Genomic DNA, 21,547 nt, shown 5'->3' with positions numbered 1-21,547 from the left:
CTTGGTTTGACCATTTATCAGGGTCCCCCTCTCGGCGTTGCTGGCAGACTCCAACGGAAGGCAAGCCAATACAGCGCGGATGCAGGAGCTGCCGGAAAGATGTTGCAGAGCTTCAACATCTGCCTATCGGAACTCCAGACCGGATTTTTCGTTAGGGTTTACTTCCTTAGCCTTTGCCTTTCCCAAGGCATCCACAAAGCAGGGGGGCTATTTGGCCATAGCTGGGGGATTCTGCATGGTACACAACAAATAACGAAATGACCAAAAAAAAAAAAAAATGTTTTTTTTTTCATCTTCAGTCACTGTTGTTGTTGCTGTTGTATTTTTTGAAATTAGTGACGCTAAGAACTTCCAACTGACGATTCGCAAAGTTAAGAATCGAATATATATATATATATATATATATATATATATATATATATATATATATATATATATATATATATATATATATATATATGAATCTTATAAAGATAACGTCTTTAAGCAAAGCAAACCTATCAAGGGAATAAAAGTTCTACATGATTTTATTAAAGATAAATAAAAGTTACATACACTTTATTATATCATCAGATCCAAGGAGAAGAGGAAAAAAGAACCCCATTTAGGCCATGGCATTTCGAATTAAATGCTTGTCACTAGAAGATGACAAGCATTTAGTTTCGAAATGCCATGGCCTAAAGAATTTTTTTCTTGTTTTATTCTATTCCCTCGTTAATCATCTGACGATATACTAGTTTTATGTAACGTTTATTTCTAATACTTTATATATATATATATATATATATATATATATATATATATATATATATATATATATATATATATATATATATATATATATATATATATATATTCTGAATATTTATTACACGCAATTTGTCATGCCTAAAAATCGAGTTCGGAAACATTCAAGAACGAGAAGACATAAAAAAAATGATATACTACTCATATCGAAGTAAGATGAATCCAACAAAATCTGCAATGAGCTGAGATACCTATTTACATTTATGTAAATAGGTGCAATGAGCTGAGATAAATAGACAGACAAGCAGATGTACCATAGCGCATATGGCGCGCGTATGAGAAAATCAGCAGCAGCCGTATGATAGCTGACTAGCGAAAATATTAGCAGCAGCAGCGCAGCAGCAGCTGTTTTAGCGATATGTAAATTAGACAGGTATGCGAGAGCTTGCGTGATAAGAAAGGGAGATAAAATGTGCCATGTGGTCGAAAAAGTGGAAAGGCCGGTGACGAAAAAGACACGTCCGTGAAAGGGCGTCTTGATAGACATGCTCGGCGCGTGAGTGATATTTTGAAACACAGTGAAGTGCGTTGTCAGAAATATCAGAATAAATGTTTTTGTATTCACCTAAAAAAAATGTAAGTCGTATTTTTTATGTTCTTCTTTTTGTTTGTTCCTGCGACGCTGCCAGACAGCGTGCAGGTCCGATTAGTTGAAATGTAACGACACTGTTCGAGTGTAATAGTGACGTTATTCTGACGGACAGACAGTTATAAAGGTAGAAAGATGGAAATAGAAGCGCGTTCAGCAATGATTGTGGTATTTCAACTTTACGCGTAATAGTACCACCGATCGACGGACAGCGCTTCGTATAAAGTTGCTTTGGTGCACCTAACATAAGAACTTCGTTTTGTGGTGGAAAATTCTATTTGAAAGTTGACGAGTCTAAAAAAGGAATAATTATTTAGTTTCGAGTCAATTTTACATAAATAATGGTCGTGTAACATACATACGCACTTATGTAAACACGTACGAACGGATAGACATAGAGACACGTATACTTCGTAGTTATCTGCTTCCTTTCCGCTGCAGGTAGATATGACACAAGGTTAAAAGCAAGGAGAGCAAAACCAAGCGCCCTCTTAAGAAGAAGCACTATGGCCTAGCAAAACTTGTCTGCGCATCCGCATGGTCATTTCCGGTCATGGGGTCTCAACAGTTAGCAATGAACTTACTCCATCCAAAATCTGGGTGCCAAGGCGTGGAAGGGTAGATCTCCTAGGTACAGATTGTCCAAAAAGTCACTGAAGAGTTTTGAACTGAAATAGATTCTTTATTTTTGAGGATATCTTTCTGTAATGTTAACCCAATTTGACTAAAATATGAGGATTTTTTTAATGCAAAATTACAACAATCTTTATTTATGAAAAATAACGCCCATTAAATGTTGCCCATTTTCAGCTTCGCATATTTGTGCTCTTTCCAAAACATTATTCATGACAGATTGCAGAATCTCTGGATTGCGATTTAACTCTCTTATTTCGTTCCTGATGTTTTCCTTCAATTCTTGCAGGATTTAGGGTTTGTTAGCATAGACTATTTCTTAAAGATATCCGCGTAAGAAGAAGTCGGGGCTAGTCAAGTCTGGGGAACATGATGACCATTTAACATTGTCATAGCGAAAGATAATGATGTTGGCATAACATTGCCTGATTTTGGTAAAACAATTTCACAACTTGCGTACGTTGTTCAATGCTATACTTATTTATAATTAATTTCTAAAATATTATCTGTAAATCATCTGAAATAGAAAAAAATAATCATTAATGGTAAAGTGACAAAGATTTCCAACCTTTCAGGGACTTTTGGGCACCCTGTACTTTCCAAGACGAATACCTCAGTCCGAAAAGAAAGCCCATTAAATGACCTATAACCGAGCTGGGTGCCTACAACGGATCCTTAGATATTAATACTCAAGCTACCACGCAACCAAAGCAGCGAGGAAACCTACCTCATGCCAGAAAATTGATAGAAGGTATACATTATATCTGTTCAAGCAGGCGTTGCTCGGTTTTAAAATGCGCACAAATATTATATTTTTTAATTCATGAAGATTTCTTATGATTATTTTAAATTCTATATTGGTTATTATCCAATATATAGTTATGATTTCAAAAATTATAAAATAATATGACTTGGGTACTTCTGCTAGAATCGAAACCAGACTGTTTAGTGCAACACGTTTATTCGTTATTTCACACTCCAGCGTTGTTACCGTCGGTGCTACGGACAGATGGAATATATATATATATTAAAAATTAAGATTTTGAGCTATGAATGTTTAATTTTTCACAAGCGCAAAAGAAACAGCAAGGGTAATATTTTATTCGACTTATCCTGTCAAGATCAACTGTTTCATTTTCAATTTTGACCCCTTGGCAACAATTTTTGTCGGCTTAAAACCAAATCGAAAATCTGCAGATTGTGACTTCCGGTTTCAAAAAGTTCGTCTGCTTACCTATTTCATGGCCGCCCTGTCTTAACTCCGATATTAAAAGCCACTGCTCCCATTCAAAGCATACACAAGGTCAACAGTATTCTTTGTTTGTTGTTTTAACTTATTTTAATGTGTTTTCCTTACAAATAAATGTAATTTAATCGCCTTGATAAATAAAAAAAAGCTGATTTAAATATAAATATACAATATATAACTATAATCATGGTTATAACCATACTTAATACTTTTATTAGCGCTTCTATGGATTCTGACGATTTATTTTTATTTTTATTTTTTTTCAGGCCTTATTTTCTCTTCAATGATGTGGGGGGGGGAAGAAACTTGGTTTTAGTAATGCTTTTAGAAGGGCTTCCTTAATTTTAATTAGTGTTTGCAGTAGTGCTCTGGGGGCTTCCTGAGTTTTATTTTTTTTCACTCATCACTTACAAAAACTTTTTTCAAGACAATAACAGACAATATAATCTCAAAATTACTTGTTATTCTGAACATTTTTCATCTTACTCTTTAAGAGCCAACGGGTTGATAAGATAAAAAAATAATGACGGATAGGGGGAGCAGACCGAACTTTTCTCAAACTTAAAAGTCACACAAAAACAGAAAAACAAAATAATAATAATTACTATGGCGGGGTGGGGTGGGGGGGGGCTGAAGGAACCAACGTCTAATCGGGTCTGTAAATCGGTTCTAAAAACAGGAGATCGATTTACTCAAACGTCGTATATGAAAATAAACCTGACTTCCAAATCATTAAATATGCATGTTTATCAACTTTTTTTATAATCTGGTAGCTTAGTGTCTAATAATCCGCATAAATAGTTGAAAAAAGATGAAAAGATAAAAATTGCAAAGGGGGTGCCGATTGTTCACGTGCACCTACATATATTTTTAAACTATTTACTTTACCCAAGTTGTGCGTGATTAAAACTAGAACTTGATTTAAAAAAAAAAAAAAACTTCGTTTTTAGTATCCAAAATTATTTATATACGATTACTTTATTTATATTTTTCATTGAAAGTTGGAATTGTTTTCAAACAAAAATAAACAAAGCAAATATGTTTTTCTAATGTAAAATAACTACTTGATCAATTTACATATTTAAAAAAAAATATTTGGTTTTTTTACGACCGACTCTTCGCAACGTACCGAGACATGTAATCGTTAGCTATTTTTTCAAATTTGGTGGCGGGGATGGCGGAAAAAAGCGGAAATGGGGTGGGCGCAGGTTCATAAGTTCTAAATATTTTTTTTAAAAACGTAGAAACACTTCAAAACGTGTGTGTAGGGGATTTCATTTTGTCTTTTTTTTGTTTTTTTTTTTAGATTTGCGTTGAAAAGGTTTCACCGTTAAATATTACTTAATCAGTTAATAATTATTTCCTGATATTTTTAAGGCTGTAAACACACATACACACAGAGAAAGAGAGAGAGAGAGAGAGAGAGAGAGAGAGAGAGAGAGAGAGAGAGAGAAAAAAATAGGGTGGACCTGTACGATGCACACTCTCAACTTTCAAAATTTTGAACAAATTACACTCCTCTTATACAATAGATTTTTTATTTAATCTAAGGGTAATGATGTTAAGACCTTTATCCAATGTATTCCGTATGGTTTTTGCTGGTTGCCATGTTTGTTTTCGTGCACGCGTGCATTCAATTTTCTTGCGCGAGAAATTGCGTATTGTTTTCACTGGTTGCCATGTTTGCAGGCATTCAATTTTTGCGTGGTTATTCATGAATTCTGTATATTCACTTGCACTTTTATACGTATAGCTAGCTATAACATATACTGATCCAACGGGTCATGAGTAGATTTTTTTTATTGATAGTCATATTAAAAAGTTTTTTTCTATTTGTTAAAAAGAAAATAAAACTTTGTTATATATGGATCGTGGAATTGCATTCATTTGCAAACGATCTAGCTAATTTGCATATTCTTTTAAACATTCATTTTAATTAATTCCCTAGTAGCTTTTTTTTTTTCATTTTTTTATGGGATAATCATCTTTAGTTAACTACTGTGTGTAGTTATATTCATGCAGATATTCTACATGATTTATACTTGCGTAATATTTGCGTAAAAACCTTATAGTAAACACAATATATATCTATGTATATATATTTATGTATGGGTATATATATTTGTTTTAAAAGTTTTGCTTACGCAACTGTTCTGTCAGTTTTTAGTCTTAAAACTTAATAATATATGGTATTCGAACTCATGCGAAACTTTATATTTGGGTTTTAGCCGGGGAAAATCGGTGCAAAAGTGTGAAAATTTAACAAATGGAATTTGCAAGGTGAAGGTCGAACGACGGCAATATGAATATGCATGCGTAACGTAATAGCTATTGATTCATGTTTTAATTTTTAGCCTTGCAGCAAATATGCCTTCATATGTCAGGCATTAACGTCAAAGGAAAAGGTAAATCGTAAGCTAAACGTTTTGGTTTCGATTATCGGTGGTGGCACGCGAATCATTTTTGTTTTTTAACTTTTTAAATACGAAATCTCCAATAATTAAAATATTATATTTAAGCGTATTTTACGACCAGGCAATGTCGGGCGGCCTGCTAAAATATAAATCTGAAATCATAAAAGTTGGTCAGCCATCTCATAAGACGTATAGCAATGACATACTGAATTTTCATAAGTCTACGCAATTTTAAATGCCTGTACAGAAAAGTCTGGAAACTTATTTCAGGTACCTCGTATATTTCCGGGTGCTAGAACGTTTTCATCTTAAATTCTACACAATTATGCAGGTAGGTACTATGCATAAGAAACTATAAAAATCCATAAGTAATTAATTAACGTTCAAATTTTAAAGGAATGTGCAAATTAGTTAATCTTCATGTAGTCGCACATATATTCATGACTGAGTATATTGAAAAGTTCATTTTAATCATTTTTGAATAGGAAAAGTAGGCTTTTAATATCAACGTCAGGGTGAGAAAAATGTAACTCTCTATCTATAGGGTGAGTCACGGGAAACGGGTGTTTTTACGGAAAACAAAACTCTGCGAATATTAATCTTAAGCAGGTTTAAAGACTACCTTCTTCACTCCCTATCCCTTCTTTAAGGAGAGCAAGGAGCGTTCTGAAAACATCCGTTTCCCGTGACTCACCCTGCAGATAGAAAATTACACATGCATACAAAATTAGCATTACTCAAAACTACTTATTATGATACTAAATCCAAAATCAACAAAAATGCTATTTCAAATTTAAACGTAAAAAATTAACGAAATTCTATTTAATTTAATTTAAATAATTCTGAGCGATGTAAAATGATGGGAATTTTATTAAAAACCTAAACGTGATTAAGAAATTAAAATGCAGCTTTATGAACGTGACAAACTCGTGAATTTGTTATTTCTAACTTACACGGGTTGCACTATTTAATCGACACCATTATAAACCAACGAAAATTCTATTTCAAACATGCGCATAACAAATAAATGATGATCTTTTCTAAAATTCATGAGAAAGCACAGATAATGCTATTTCAAGCATATACCACGAAAATGCCATTTTCAACTTGCTATACACTAACGAGAATATTATTTCAAACCTATTATACACCAACGAAGATGCTATTTCAAGCTTTTCAACACATTGAAAATGACATTTTTAAATTACAATAAACCAACAAAAATGACCTTCTAAACATATTAAACGAACGTAATAAAGATAATGAAAAACCTACGAAAATGACACTTTAAAAATATGTTAAACCAACGTAATAAATCAATGAAAATGACGTTTTAAAAATGTGTTAAACTAACGACATAAACCAATGAAAATGATATTTTAAACATTTATTAAACCAATATAATAAACTAATGAAAATTATATTTTAAAAATTTGTTAAACCAACGTAATAAACCAATGAAAATGATATGTTAAACATTTGTTAAACCAATATAATAAACTAATGAAAATTATATTTTAAAAATTTGTTAAACCAACGTAATAAACCAATGAAAATGATATTTTAAAAACATGTTAAACCAATGTAATAAACAAATCAAAATCATATTTTTAAAATTTGTTAAACCAATGTAATAAACCCATAAAAATGATATTTAAAAGCATAATATACGAATGAAAATGATATTTTAAGAATATTTAAACCAACGTAAAAAAACAATGAAAATGATATTTTTAAAAATATGTTAAACCAACATAATAAACCGAAGTAAATGATATTTCAAGCCTATGATAAACCAGTGCACTAAACAATGAAAAATATATTTAAAAATATGATAAACCAACGAAAAAACGAATAAAATAATATTTTAAAAATATGATGAACAAACTTATTAAATAAATGAACATAAATTCAATTAAAAACTTGAACGTGATAAACCAATTAATTTGTTATTTCGAACTTAAGCGTGTTATACAAAGGAAAATTCTATTTTAATCATTGCAACGCAATAGAAATTCTATTTCAAGCATGCGCATGATAAATCAACGAAAATCGTATTTAAAAGTTATTTTACGCGAACGAAAATGCTATTTTAAACCAATAAAAATAATATTTTTAAAATATGATAAACTAACGTCATAAACTATTGAAAATATTTTCAACTTATGATGAACCAATGAAAATGATATTTTAAACTAATGACAAATCAACGTCATAAATCAATGGAATATTTTAACTTATGATGAACCAATGAAAATGATATTTTAAACTTATGATAAACCAACGTCATAAATCAATGAGAATATTTAATTTATGATAAACCAATGAAAATGATATTTTAAACTTATGATAAACCAACGTCATAAATCAATGGAATATTTTAACTTATGATGAACCAATGAAAATTACATTTTAAACTTATGATAAACCAACGTCATAAATCAATGGAATATTTTAACTTATGATGAACCAATGAAAATTATATTTTAAACTTATGATAAACCAATGTCATAAATCAATGGAATATTTTAACTTATGATGAACCAATGAAAATGATATTTTAAACTTATGATAAACCAACGTCATAAATCAATGGAATATTTTAACTTATGATGAACCAATGAAAATGATATTTTAAACTTATGATAAACCAACGTCATAAACCAATGAAAATATTTTTAACTTATGATGAACCAATGAAAATGATATTTTAAGCTTATGATAAATCAAGGAAAATGATGCTTTAAAAATATAACAACCCAACGAAAACGTTTTAAACATATGATACACCAACGAAAACGATGTTTTAAACTTGTGATCCCCCCCCCCAAGAATGCTGTTTGTTATACTGGCCTTCCTTGAACAGAGGAATTTACACCGATTAGCACTATAAATAGCACTAGTAATTCCAACACCGGTGAGAGAGATGCGACTGCACTTCAACTGCTAACCGAGTGCCCAGAAGATATACACGCTTTCCTATCTTTGTACATTATTGTTAACACACTTGTCCTTAACCACCCCTCGACTTGATTGTTCTTATTTTCACTGTTGTTCCATGACACAACACTGTTTCAAAGATATTCGTGATTAAATAACGAAAATGTTAATTAAAAACGATGTATACTAATGTAAAATATATAATCGTCGTCGTCGTCGTCGTCGTCGTCGTCGTCGTCGTCGTCGTCGTCGTTGGCAGAACTCGGATACGAGTATACATCTTGATCATTAGAATTGAGTCAGTACCAGCTACAAAGTGTTTTAGGTGATCCAGGAGGCGCCACTTCGTGTGGCACACACTTCAGATGTCACCATTCTCTGCGACAAACATGTGCTTGACACGCAAGTTCAGGAAGGCATACTGCAGCAGGTTGCCGATAAACCCGTACATGGAGTACCGCCTTGTCACCTACCCGCCAGGCGAGTTTATTCGGGGGTACATCTCCCCAAGTGAATCAAACGAGCCCCCAGATACCAACCTGGAAATTTCTACGATTCGGCGCGGTGCATATAGCGCCTAGCTTTCCCAAATGGTCATCCATCTTGTACTGGCTAGTCTCACCGTTGCTTAACTTCGTTAAACTTGCGAAAATGTTAATTTAAAGTTAAACGTGAGAAAAGAACCAAAATCCTATTTCAATCAATTTTCAACGGAAAATGATATTTCTTCAAATTTAAACGAAGAAAACGAATCATAACATACCGACGGACAGAACCTCTTACAGAGATGCTTGGCCGTAACCGAAAGACACAATGAACAATATGTGTCTATAAGTTCCCGCGCTAACGAGCACCGCAGATACGGGTTCAGCGCTTCTTAGATAACGAATATTTGCGGTCTTTCTCTTTTGAATAACACGAGCAATCATATCGACGCACAATAAAAACGTAATACTTTGTCAGTTTTCTATAAATGCGATTTCCTTCTTCCCGCCGCCATCGTCTGACCCGCCCCTTCTTCCTCTGTCTCTACCTCCTCAGTATAGGCGCATATCTTTCGGAGTCGCGTTCGCACCGAGCTCATTAAAATGGCGAAGAAAAGAATCGCAAGGAGGTTGATTAAAGTTTCTCCCCAAGGAGTTTTCACTTCAACAGGTGACGCGATTGTTTTTCCATATTGCTTGCGTTCCCCCTTTGTGATGGCGTTGTTTCGCTGACAAGTCCGAATAGTAGCTCGGCAGAGTGGTGGAGGTTAGGTTGGGAGAAAATAAAGGTATCGTGGATTATTAATGCCGGGTTCTCCCAGTAGAGATCAGCAAGTATTCGGTCCAAATCTATATTCTACCACCGAAAGTATCTGCCTACGTTGGTTTGTAACAGGGATTACTAAATTATGGTCCGCTGACCGTATTAAGCCCTTTCGTCAGTTTATCAGGCTCGCCGGTGGTACTTGTGGTTGCGTGATGAGAAGTAAAGAGCTCCAAAGGTTATACAATTTAGATTTAATTAAATGAAGTATCGATTATTGTAAATCTAAGATGATATTAACACAGGTGTGCACCGGAGTCCGATCCTTGGACTTTTATTATTCCTGATATTCATAAATTACCTCCATGAAAAAACTGTGTCCCAGGTTGGTATATTTGCTGATGACGCTGCGCTCTATAATAAACATGTGATAAGTGAATGTATAATACGGCGCAATCACGTTGACACACCGGTTCCCGCCAGATCACCGACGTTAAGCAACGAGGAGCCTAACCAGTACCAGATGGGTGACCATTTGGGAAGGCGAGGTGTTGTATGCACCGTGCCGAGTCATAAGAAATTTCCAGGTTGGTATCTGGAGGTGTATTAATTCACTGGAAGAGATGCACCCCTAGTTTTAGTTAAAACATGCATCTAGGAGAAGATAACTGGTGACGTTGGCAGCAGGACGTTGGATGGCCAAGGAGGAGGAAGAATCTCTAGCTGATCAACGGTTCTATGGTATTAAGAGTTACGTTATTTTACTGCAGCTATGCGGATGATCTAAGGACAACAGATAGGTGCAAACAGGGGAGTCGGATGCCACTGGGCTGGGGTAGGTAATGGCAACTCACCCCATGTATTCTGCCAAGTTCAAAATCATGTGATGTCTTCAGAGGAATCGGACCAACAATGGACCGAAGCCTATGGAGAACACTAACCATGATTTCATCTGCTTCATGCAGATGCCATGACACGAGAAGAAGAGAGAATTTCTTATGTTAAAAGTGGTGGCCATTGTTGTACGCGCAAGCGCGCATATTTTTGCATATTTTGAAATAGTAATGGAGGAGGTTTAATCTCTTGCAGATCAACGCTCTATGGTATTAAAAGTTACGTTATTCGACTGCAGGTATGCGGATGATCTAAGGACAACGGATACATGCAAATAGGCGAGTCAGATGTCACTGCGCTGGGGAAGGTAATGGCAACCCAGCCCATGTATTCTGTCAAGGTTAAATCATGGAATGTCTTCAGAAGAATTGGACCAATAATGGACCGAAGCCTTTGGAGAACACTAACCATGATTTCATCTACGGCATGAACATGCCACAATAGAAGAAAGATAAAAGTGGATGCATATATGTTCAAGGCAATGGCAGAAACCTTAGAAAACGATCTTCAGTCTGTACTGGAATGGGTTCGTAAATGGATGACTAAGCTTTTTTTTCCTGTAGCAACTACAAGAAAACTGATTGTCATGACAAATAACACCTTAACTGAGAGCACATATTTCAAACTTCTCAGCCTAACATTCACAGGAAACGTGAATTGAAACAAATACATTGCGCGTATTGCAAAGTTTGCTGCAAAGAAGATTAGTTCTCTAAAAAAAATATTCATAACAGAGAAAATCCTATAGCTTTACAGGGTAGCGATTTATCCATACGTAACGTGACTGTTACTTTTTAACTCTGTCGTTACATTTCAAACCTCTCGGCCCCACACGTTGTCTGGTAGCGTCGCAAAGAAACAAATACATAAAATAGGAAAAACATTTTAAAAAAGCCAAAACACCGCATTTCATTATTTTTCCAAAATCTCTTCGCACAAACATGTGCTTTTGAAAAGTCTACGCCCTTCAGCCATTTTATCCGGTATAAAAGTTGCTTCTCTCCTCGAACACGTGGTGTATTTTTCTCTCCTTTTCTTGTGACGCAAGCTCGCACACACTTGTTAATTTGCATACGTGCTTTAACGGCTTCTGTTGCTTTTCTCACACACACCCATATGCGCTCTGTTACAGATGCATGGAGTATAATCCTGACATCATCCCTCAGAGACTTCCTGCCTTCCTTGAATCTATTATGCCACTCAAAGACTGATGCTCAATTCATGCAGGATGATCCAAAAGCAGTCTGAAGTGTTCCATACGTTTCTGTGACATTTTTTGCAAGTTTAAAACAGAATTGTATTGCAGATCGTTCTTTTAATGTATCCTCACATCCAGATTGCATTTTTGAAATTCGCCAGCTGTGACAATCAGGCTTTAGTAGGGTGTATTCTAATTTCTGCTGTAGCTGTTGATTTGAATCCGAAATCATAAAATTGCTCAGTCATCTCATAAGATGTATAGCAATAACATACTGAATTTTCAAGAGTCTTCGACAATTTTAAATGCCTGTACAAAAAAGTCCGGAAACTTATGGAAGGCACCTGGTATTGCCTGGTCGTAATATGCTTAAATACGATATTTTATTTAATCCAGATTTGGTATTTATTATTAAAACCCATTATTTATTGAATATTATATTGTGACCAATATATAGTAGTGATTTCCAAAGTAAACAATATATAACTGGGCTGTCATCAACTAGAATCGAAACCAAAACAGTTAGCGTTCCAGACTTAGTCGCTACCATTTAAACTATCACAACAGTCGTTTGCCATTGACTTCTCGCTGGCAACGGTCATTAGTCTTTACTGGAATTTTGTTAGCAATAAATCTCCTTAAAGTTCAATTCAGCACCTATTCAGTGGAGGTCTGATTAGTGCTTTCACTCCTCGGATTTTCCATCCATCTTGATCCAATAAATAAATAAATAAATAAATAAATAATAATAATAATAATAATAATAATAATAATAATAATAATAATAATAATAATAATAATAATCTACGAGGGTCGTCCAAAAAGTAAAGTGCTCTATTTTTTTAACTCTAAAAGTAGAAAAGCTACAGAGACAGAAGTGGTACCATTAAAATGAACGACCTTTTGTGCTCCGGGCGTTATTTTTCCATATAGTCACCACCATTCTCAATGCACTTTTGGTAGGAATCCAATGAAACATCTCTGCTCCTAACGCACGTCCATGACAAGGGGTTACTTTCTTAGAGTCTCACATGGTCAATATCTGCATCACAGAGATAAATGCATAAGTTCAGTCATCATAGCAGTGCAATTTGTAATCCGATTTATAGGAGGCATTTTGTAACTCGCCTCGTATAAAGATAGGCTGTAAAAATAGGTATTTCCGAAGAAATCTCAGAATAATGTAAATCTTTTAAGTCATAATTAAATGGAAGTCTCTTGTCTTTCCTTCATTTCGACAACAGCTTCAAATATTATCGTAATGAAATAGAAAATAAAATTATAGTAATATAAAATAAAAATGGCCGACAAACAAGCCTCGTTGTCGATTAATAAACAACCAATCAAAATGAGGATAGACGCAAGTCCAAACATTTATCGTATTTTGATTCTAGAATTTTTTTAATGAGGTTTTATAATCTAGTCGCCCGGCGTTGCCCGCTCATAAAATACGCGTAAACATAATATTTTGATTTATGCAGATTGTGTATGTATTATTATAGAATTAATCCTCTATTGATTATTATATATTACGAGGAAAAGTTTTACCAGTGGACTAATTGGCAAAGAATAATTTTTTAAATGAAAAATAATAATGATAATGTCGTTCATCAAATTCCGTCTGTGTTTGTTTACAATGTCACGTCAGCTGATATTTGAGTTTGACGATGAATGCCCTGGAAAAAGTTACTTCTGATTAATGTTTAGTTTTAAAATATGCAAACAAAGAAATGACTTGAGACGATTTTAAATGGTATCTCTTTTTTTATTGTAAATTGAACTCATTAATAAGAAAAAATTAAAATAAAATTGTGAGGTACACCCGGACTCCAACAGGGGATCATTCGATATATTTTTGTCTGCTCCGAATATTTTAAAAATGAAAAATATATTACGATTGAAATAACTGCCAATTTTACAATATCTTTTTATTTTCGGGTTATGTGTATTACTTTTTTACTTTTCCAAATAAGATTAACGTTAAATTATAGTTTCTGTTCTGATACTATAATTTACCTTTTATGTTGTTGGTCAATTAAGGAGAAACCCTTTTAAAAGATTCAGGATTTAAAAAAAAAAAAAAAAAAAGAAGCTGCCCCAATCCCGAATGCCTCTTTTTTGGGGGGGGGGTAGCGGGGATTTCACTACATTAAAAGCTGACCTTGTGTTTAACTTTGCCATCGGAGGAAGACACGTAATTTTTTTCCATGTGTCGAAAACTTTGTTTGTTTTTAATATTTGCTACAAAAATAAATAAATAAATAAATAAATAAACGCAATATGCTTCGCAATAAGTGATATGGATATACGTTTTTGTTTTTGAAACCATAACTTTATAATGAATAAGAATCGAGATAAAATTGACTCTATAATAATATATACGAAATTTGCATAAATTAAAATATCATATTTAAGTGTATTTTACGACCGGGCTACGCCGGGCGTCCCTGCTAGCTTAGATAAATACTTTTGCAGTTTTAACAAAAGAGCTACAATGATATCAGGGCGTCTCCATTTATGCTACACATTCACAGAATGACAACACATATGAAAGAGTCCGCTGTGGAATTTCCACAGGTCCTGCTAGTGTTAATGATTTTTATTTCCAATATTGATAATAGGTGAGTGAAAAAATAAATAATTAAATAAAAGATAAATAAAAAATAAATACTACTACTACTACTACTACTACTACTACTAATAATAATAATAATAATAATAGAAGTCCCAATCGGGAGCAGGTTACTAAGATCAACGCCCAACCCTCTTCATAGGACGGAACGCCCACTGCTTTCCTGTATGGATGTGGAAAACAAGCTGGATGGTCTCTGAGGGGGTGTAAGAGTGTGGGTGAGGTCAAAATATTGAGGGCATAATTGGATTGATACAATGTTTATCCAAGATGAAATTACATTAATAGGATAAAGTAAAAAAAAAAAAAAAAAAAAAAAAAAAAGAAAAATGAGTTAACATGAAGTTTAGGGGAATGCTATAAAATTCTGCTCGGCACTATTGACAAACCATCTATTTGTGAATGAAACCATTAGATTTATTTATATATTTATTTGCGAACTATTATCATCATGTTCTAGTTGTTTCACAATGCTTCAGCCAACTATCCCTCCGACCTTCGTCAGGGGTTAAACCGCGACGGGATAGGAATGCTGAGTCTCTTAACTGTATCCTCAGCAATTACTGCCTTCCATAGTTGTTGTTGTTGTTGTCTCACCACGTTTTGGCCAACTAATCCTCTGGCCAGCTTTGGGTAGGATTGATACCGCTATCTTCAGACAATGCACACCTGGAACCGTAGAGATACAACGTCTCTATCCACTGCGCCACGTCTAACTGCCAGGTCTAACTGATGAAGGCCAGATGAATAGTTGGTCGAAACGTTATGAAACAACTAGAAGATGAGGATAATAGTTCACAAATATATAAATAAAAATATAAATAAATTGCTCATCTCATGTTTTTGACATAAATAAGAAACCATTATATGTTATTATGTTTTTTGACATGAATAAGAAACCATAATGTTATGTTTTTGACAAATAAGAAATCATTATATGTTATTATGTTTTTGACATAAATAAGAAAGCATTATATGTTATTATGTTTTTGACATGAATAAGAAACCATTATATGTTATTATGTTTTTGACATAAATAAGAAACCATTATATGTTATTATGTTTTGACATGAATAAGAAACCATAATATGTTATTATGTTTTTGACAAATAAGAAACCATAATATGTTATTATGTTTTTGGCATAAATATATTATATTTGGCATAGATGTATTATATGCTATTATGTTTTTGACATAGATAAGAAACCATAATATGTTATTATGTTTTTGACATAGATAAGAAACCATAATATGTTGTTATGTTTTTGACATAGATAAGAAACCATAATATGTTATTATGTTTTTGACATAGATAAGAAACCATTATATGTTATTATGTTTTTTGACATAAATATGAAATCATAATATGTCATTATGCTTTTGACAAATAAGAAACCATAATATGTTATTATGTTTTTGACATAGATAAGAAAACATTATATCTTCTCAAGTTGAGTTGTTTAATTTATTTTAAATTTAATTTAATATATTTTCAATTATTAATAACTGACAACAGTTGCGTTTTAAACCGGAAGTAAATTTATCTAGTTATTTCCCCTTTAAACGATGAAGGTCACTTAGCGTTTGATTTTTATCCACCAAGATGGATGTGTTTTATACTTCCCTAACTCTAACATGCCGTCACCTTTCATAACAAGTAGGATATTCGGTGTATCTTAAAAATTATGTGAATAATTTCTCCTCCGGGCAATGCCAGGTATATACAGCTAGTTAATGTAAAGTCATCTCTCTCTCTCACTGTCTCTCTCACTGTCTCTCTCCCTTTCTCTCTCTCTCTCTTTCCCTCTCTCTCTCTCTCTATATATATATATATGTGTGTGTGTGTGTATATATATATTTGTCTTTACATAAACAGTAGTTTGTTGTTACACAGTCATGAGCATGTTTCGGTCTACCAGTATTTACCAACTAGAGATCTCATCAGGCAACAACCCTTATTTCTGAAAACGGAATTCAAAAACTTTTGATAGTTGATAAATACTGGCAGACCGAAACATGCTCATGACTGTGTAGCAACAAACTACTGCTTATGTAAAGACAAATGTAACTTGCTCTACTTCTGTATTGAGCACTCTTGTATGAACCTCGTTATATTTCAAACTTAACCTATCGCTGACTTAGCACCTACATAATCCGACTTCTAAAAAATTTATAATGACAAAAAAGAAATCATTTATATAAGGAGGGTAGAAAAAAGCCTTAACTAAAATTGTTAAATAGAAATAGACTTAACACTTGCATGAGCCAATTTCTCAAAAGTTTTAAATTATAAAAGAGAATTTTACTATATAAGGATGGAAAGGAAAAACCTTAACTAAAGTAAAATTTAGTTAATAGAAAACGGAGATCCTCAGCTGCTTACCATGTAGCTCTTTCACAGTACATATATATATATATATATATATATATATATATATATATATATATATATATATATATATATATATATATGGTGCCAGTATATATATATATAGTGCTTGCAGTATATATATATATATATATATATATATATATATATATATATATATATATACTGCAAGCACTATATATATATACACTGGCACCATATATATATATATATATATATATATATATATATATACTGCAAGCACTTGTACCTCCTCGAGGTGACTACCCCCCATAAACCCGACAAGCAACTAAATCCCACCTCTTTACAGTAGAGATTCCTAGGTGTAAGAAAGCCTTTTACTCAAATAGTTTCTTTCCCAGATCTGCAAGTCTTTGGAACTCTCTTCCGGGACCCTGCTTTCCCAACTGTACTGATATGCAGAAGTTCAAGTGTAATGTGAACAAACATCTTTCTACTCATATCCCTTCATAATGCCCCTGCAACTTATATCCCCGATAGTAGCCCCCTACTTCAAAGTGGCACTTGCCTTGTTTGGGGTGAAAATTGAATAATATATATATATATATGGTGCCCGGCATTGCCCAGTCGTAAAATACGCTTAGATATGATATTTTGATTAATGTAGATTTCGTATTTATTATTACATTATATTGGACCCAATAGCTAGTAATGACTTAAAATGTTTTTAAAAAAACATGACTCATACGTCACCACCGAGAATCGAAACCAAAACATTTAACTTACGATTTATTTTTATCTCTGCCGTTAACTACTGAGCTATGAAGACATGTTCGCAACAAGGCTAAAACTTAAACCATGAACCAATAGCTACTACGTTATGCATGCATATTCGTCATGCCTGCGTTCGACCATCACCTGGCAAAATTTCATTTGCATTAGATGTTCACACTTTTGTACCGATTTTCCCGGGCGTAAACCCAAATATAAATTTTCGCATGTGTTCAAATACCTTATATATGAAGTTTCATGTCTGTAGAGAAAAAAACTCTAGGAGGAGTTTCGTGTGCAAAATTTGTGTAACAAAAATATATACGTATACATAAATATATATGGAAAGAGTTTTGTGTTTACTATAAACTTTTTAAGCAAATATTAATCAAGTATAAATCATGTAGAATATCTGCATGAATATAATTACACGTAATTGTTAACTAAAGATGATCATCTCATAAGAAAACCGAAGACCCTAATAGGGAATTAATTAAAATGAATGTTTAAAAGAATATGCAAATTAGCTAGATCTTTTGACAGATGAATGCAATTCAATAACCCATATACAACAAAATTGTGTTTTCGTTTTAAATAAATAGGAAAAAGATTCGCCTTTTTTCTTTCTTGCCTTCGAGCTAGGATCAGGGTGTATTATTTGTTCTGTTGAGCTAAGTTAATTGATGTTTGGTCAATGTAGGGGAGACCGTTCATACTGAGACAATTACTATTTTTGGGATACGGCCAGAGTTCCCCCTTTTTGCCCTTGTTTTAGGGGAGCTGATTTCTCCGACTCCAACCCACATTAAAAAACGACCTTGTGTCACATTTCTTTTCCCGAGGAAGTAAAATAAATAAGAAAATAAATAGAAAAAAGGGGGTTTAATATACATACCAATACACAAAAAAACAAAAACAAATTCATATATATATATATATAGAGAGAGAGAGAGATGTTATTTGTTTTTGTTTTTGTGATACGTTTTGAATGAATTCATTTATTTACGAAAGTACATTTTTACCTAAATGCGAGTTGGGAATAATTTTCCCTTTAACCAATATGGTACCATATATATATATATATATATATATATATATATATATATATATATATATATATGCTTTTATTATATAAAAAGTACTCACAAGAGGGACCACGTGAAGGTTGCCAACCTATCTAAGTGAAGGTCTTTTTATGGAACGAACTGGACTTGAACTTTGTACCGCAGGTTATCAGTTCGGATTGTCAACCCCTTAGCCACTATCATCTTCTCCTGTTGATGTGGGTGTGGTCAAGTCAAGCACAAAATTATTAACACTTAATATAATCTCTATTCACTTGCCCCTCTTTTCCCACAATGGTAAAGTTAGACACAAGATCCCACAACGGTAAAGTTAGACACAAGGTCCCACAAAGGTAAAGTTAGACACAAGGTCAGTCACGAAAAAAATATAAAAGTGCACCACTGTTTCGTATTGGTCTTATTAGTGATGAGATAGGCAGATCGGTATATATAAAGAGAGACAGGATACATTTTAATACAGAGCCGGGAACATGTAATAGATATTGAGAGAGGATGGATAGAAGAGATTGATAGACAGAGATAGATAGATTGAACAGCAGTTCCGGGAGTGTTTCTATAAACATTATCTTTCTTTAACACATTTTTGAGATGAGGATTTTCAGTCTTTTATCATAATGAAGGAACATTCATTATTTCTTGATACTAAGATGATAGAGACACATTCTTAGATGAGTTTATACACAAGATCTTATAAATACAGATGAGTGGAACACAAGTTTTATAATACAAATTCACAATACCTTTGTCTGTTGAATAACATAACAAAAGACGACAGTTACAAAAGTATGGTGATGTTCGTTTATTCCATTCGACCGGTTAATGGCTTCGCATCAAGGAATTCAAAGTTTCTACATTATTTAAACTTCTACCTTCGCTTCCAAGGCGGATGTCAGCTCTGTCTGTCCGACCCTGTCCGACCTCTGACTTCTCTCTTCTCCCCTGACTTACTGACTTCTTTCTCTCTGCCAAGCTCTAACTATATTGAGAACTCATAACGTCATTGCATGACCAAGAACGTGCATATCGATCCCGTGGCCTGACATGCCTCACATGTCTAAGCATGCATTCTTCCTCACATGTTTACAAAGACCGATTTCTCTACCCTAATTTTCGATTAACCCACTTTACAAATATGTTTAACATTTTCTATTGTTCGGATTTAGATAACCTCAATTTTAATTTCATTTCATTAACAGAAACAAAATTGCATCATCACATTCCTTTTTTCAATAATATTACTAACAACGCATTCCTTTCCAATAACATTTTGTATTATTTATTTTAACTTATGATCGGAATTCTCAATTCCAAATCTAGCTTCCCAGGTTCGAATTCTCGGCTATCCTATTTCATATTCACTCACTTACAAGAACAGGCCACTGTTCCTTAACACCACTCCTGGGGATTAAACAGATACTACATATTGATTTATTTGCACAAATTAGAATTCTAGAAAGGCATCGGGTACTTACGAGTGGGACCACGTGAAGATCGCCAACCTCTCTAAATGAAAGTGTTTTTGTGGAACGAACTGGATTCAAACTTGGGCACCAAAGTTGTTAGACCGTGTCGTTAACCACATAGCTACCGTCACCTTTGCTGCTGCTGCTGCTGCTGATGATGATGATGATGATAGAACAAAGTTCAAATCATTACCCTATTATAAAATTGATCCGATCTTTTAATGTTAATTGATTTCGCGTTTGAAACAAACAAAACTAATCACCTTTTTTTTCTTTTTTCTTCTCTTCTTTCAGAACAATGAATCATCATTTCGTCGAAATCGGGCTAAGTCTCGCGTTGGTAGCCATCATCGCAAGCCACTTAACGAGCGCTGCACCCTCTCCGTACGTCGAGTCTGACATGACGAACTCACTCAGCAAGTACAAACAGCAATTGTCGAACGCTCTGCGGGAACGAGGTGGCGACGAGGCAACCAATCGGGTGCTAACAGCGAACGCCCGGCATTTTCTCACGTCCGCCCTGCATAAAAAGAGAACCGGGCAGAAGAGGAGGGACATGGACCTGTCCGGAACGGACGACGATGCCAGCAAACGCAGAGGAGCCTGGTACTACGATTACGGGCTCGGTGGTGGCCGCTTCGGCAAGCGATACTACGATGACTACGGTCTCGGTGGGGGAAGGTTCGGGCGAGACGTCGATCACGTTGACCTTTTGGACGCATAGGGAGTTAATAATGAGATACACGCCATCGTAATTAAAAGCCGAATATAATAGTAAATGACAACAATGTTGTTTATTATTATTTTTATTAAAACAATAAAGACTTACGGACAAAACAAAAAACTGTTCCATCAAAAAAACTTTCAAAAAACTATTATACTCTTTTTTTTCTGATGCATTAAAAAAATTGTGTTAAACAAAAGATAAAATTCAGTCTTTTTTATTTTTTTATTTTTTATTTTTTCATTTAATTAAAAAAATATATATATTAAACATGTCATTTAAATCCTGCGTTAGTCCCATAGGCGTTAGTCCCTTTTTGCTTAAGTGTTAAAAATTCCTAGTTAGCAACTTATTTCTCCCCCCCCCACAATAGTCTCCTGACTCATAGAGGGTATAGCACACGTGGTATGACGCAGTTCTATCTCAGTTTTCCTTGGAGGTAGATGTCGTTTTGTCCTTCTGGAGTGTCCAGTAAACTCAGCTGACTGACGTAAGTATGATTATATGATTTATATAATTTTGTATTTTTCCATTGGAAATGAAAATTTG

General features: G+C 33.8%; 1 protein-coding gene across 3 annotated transcripts in view; it reads left to right on the top strand.

The window, feature by feature from the left end:
* The window catches only part of LOC145247481 (uncharacterized), a 96,542-nt gene extending 75,338 nt beyond the window's left edge, over positions 1 to 21,204 (top strand). For all 3 annotated transcript variants that reach the window (XM_080109283.1, XM_080109284.1, XM_080109285.1), the window contains one exon: positions 20,569 to 21,204. In XM_080109283.1, coding sequence (XP_079965409.1) covers positions 20,573 to 20,998 — 426 coding nt within the window. In that variant the 5' untranslated portion in view covers positions 20,569 to 20,572 and the 3' untranslated portion in view covers positions 20,999 to 21,204. The remainder of the gene's footprint in view (positions 1 to 20,568) is intronic.
* Positions 21,205 to 21,547: the final 343 nt, after the last annotated feature.

Source organism: Euprymna scolopes, chromosome 25, assembly GCF_053919585.1.
Source record: "Euprymna scolopes isolate OS-2025 chromosome 25, ASM5391958v1, whole genome shotgun sequence".
Taxonomy (NCBI): Eukaryota; Metazoa; Mollusca; class Cephalopoda; order Sepiida; family Sepiolidae; genus Euprymna; species Euprymna scolopes.
Note: the sequence above shows the minus strand (reverse complement) of the source record. Positions and strands in the feature narration are given on the sequence as shown.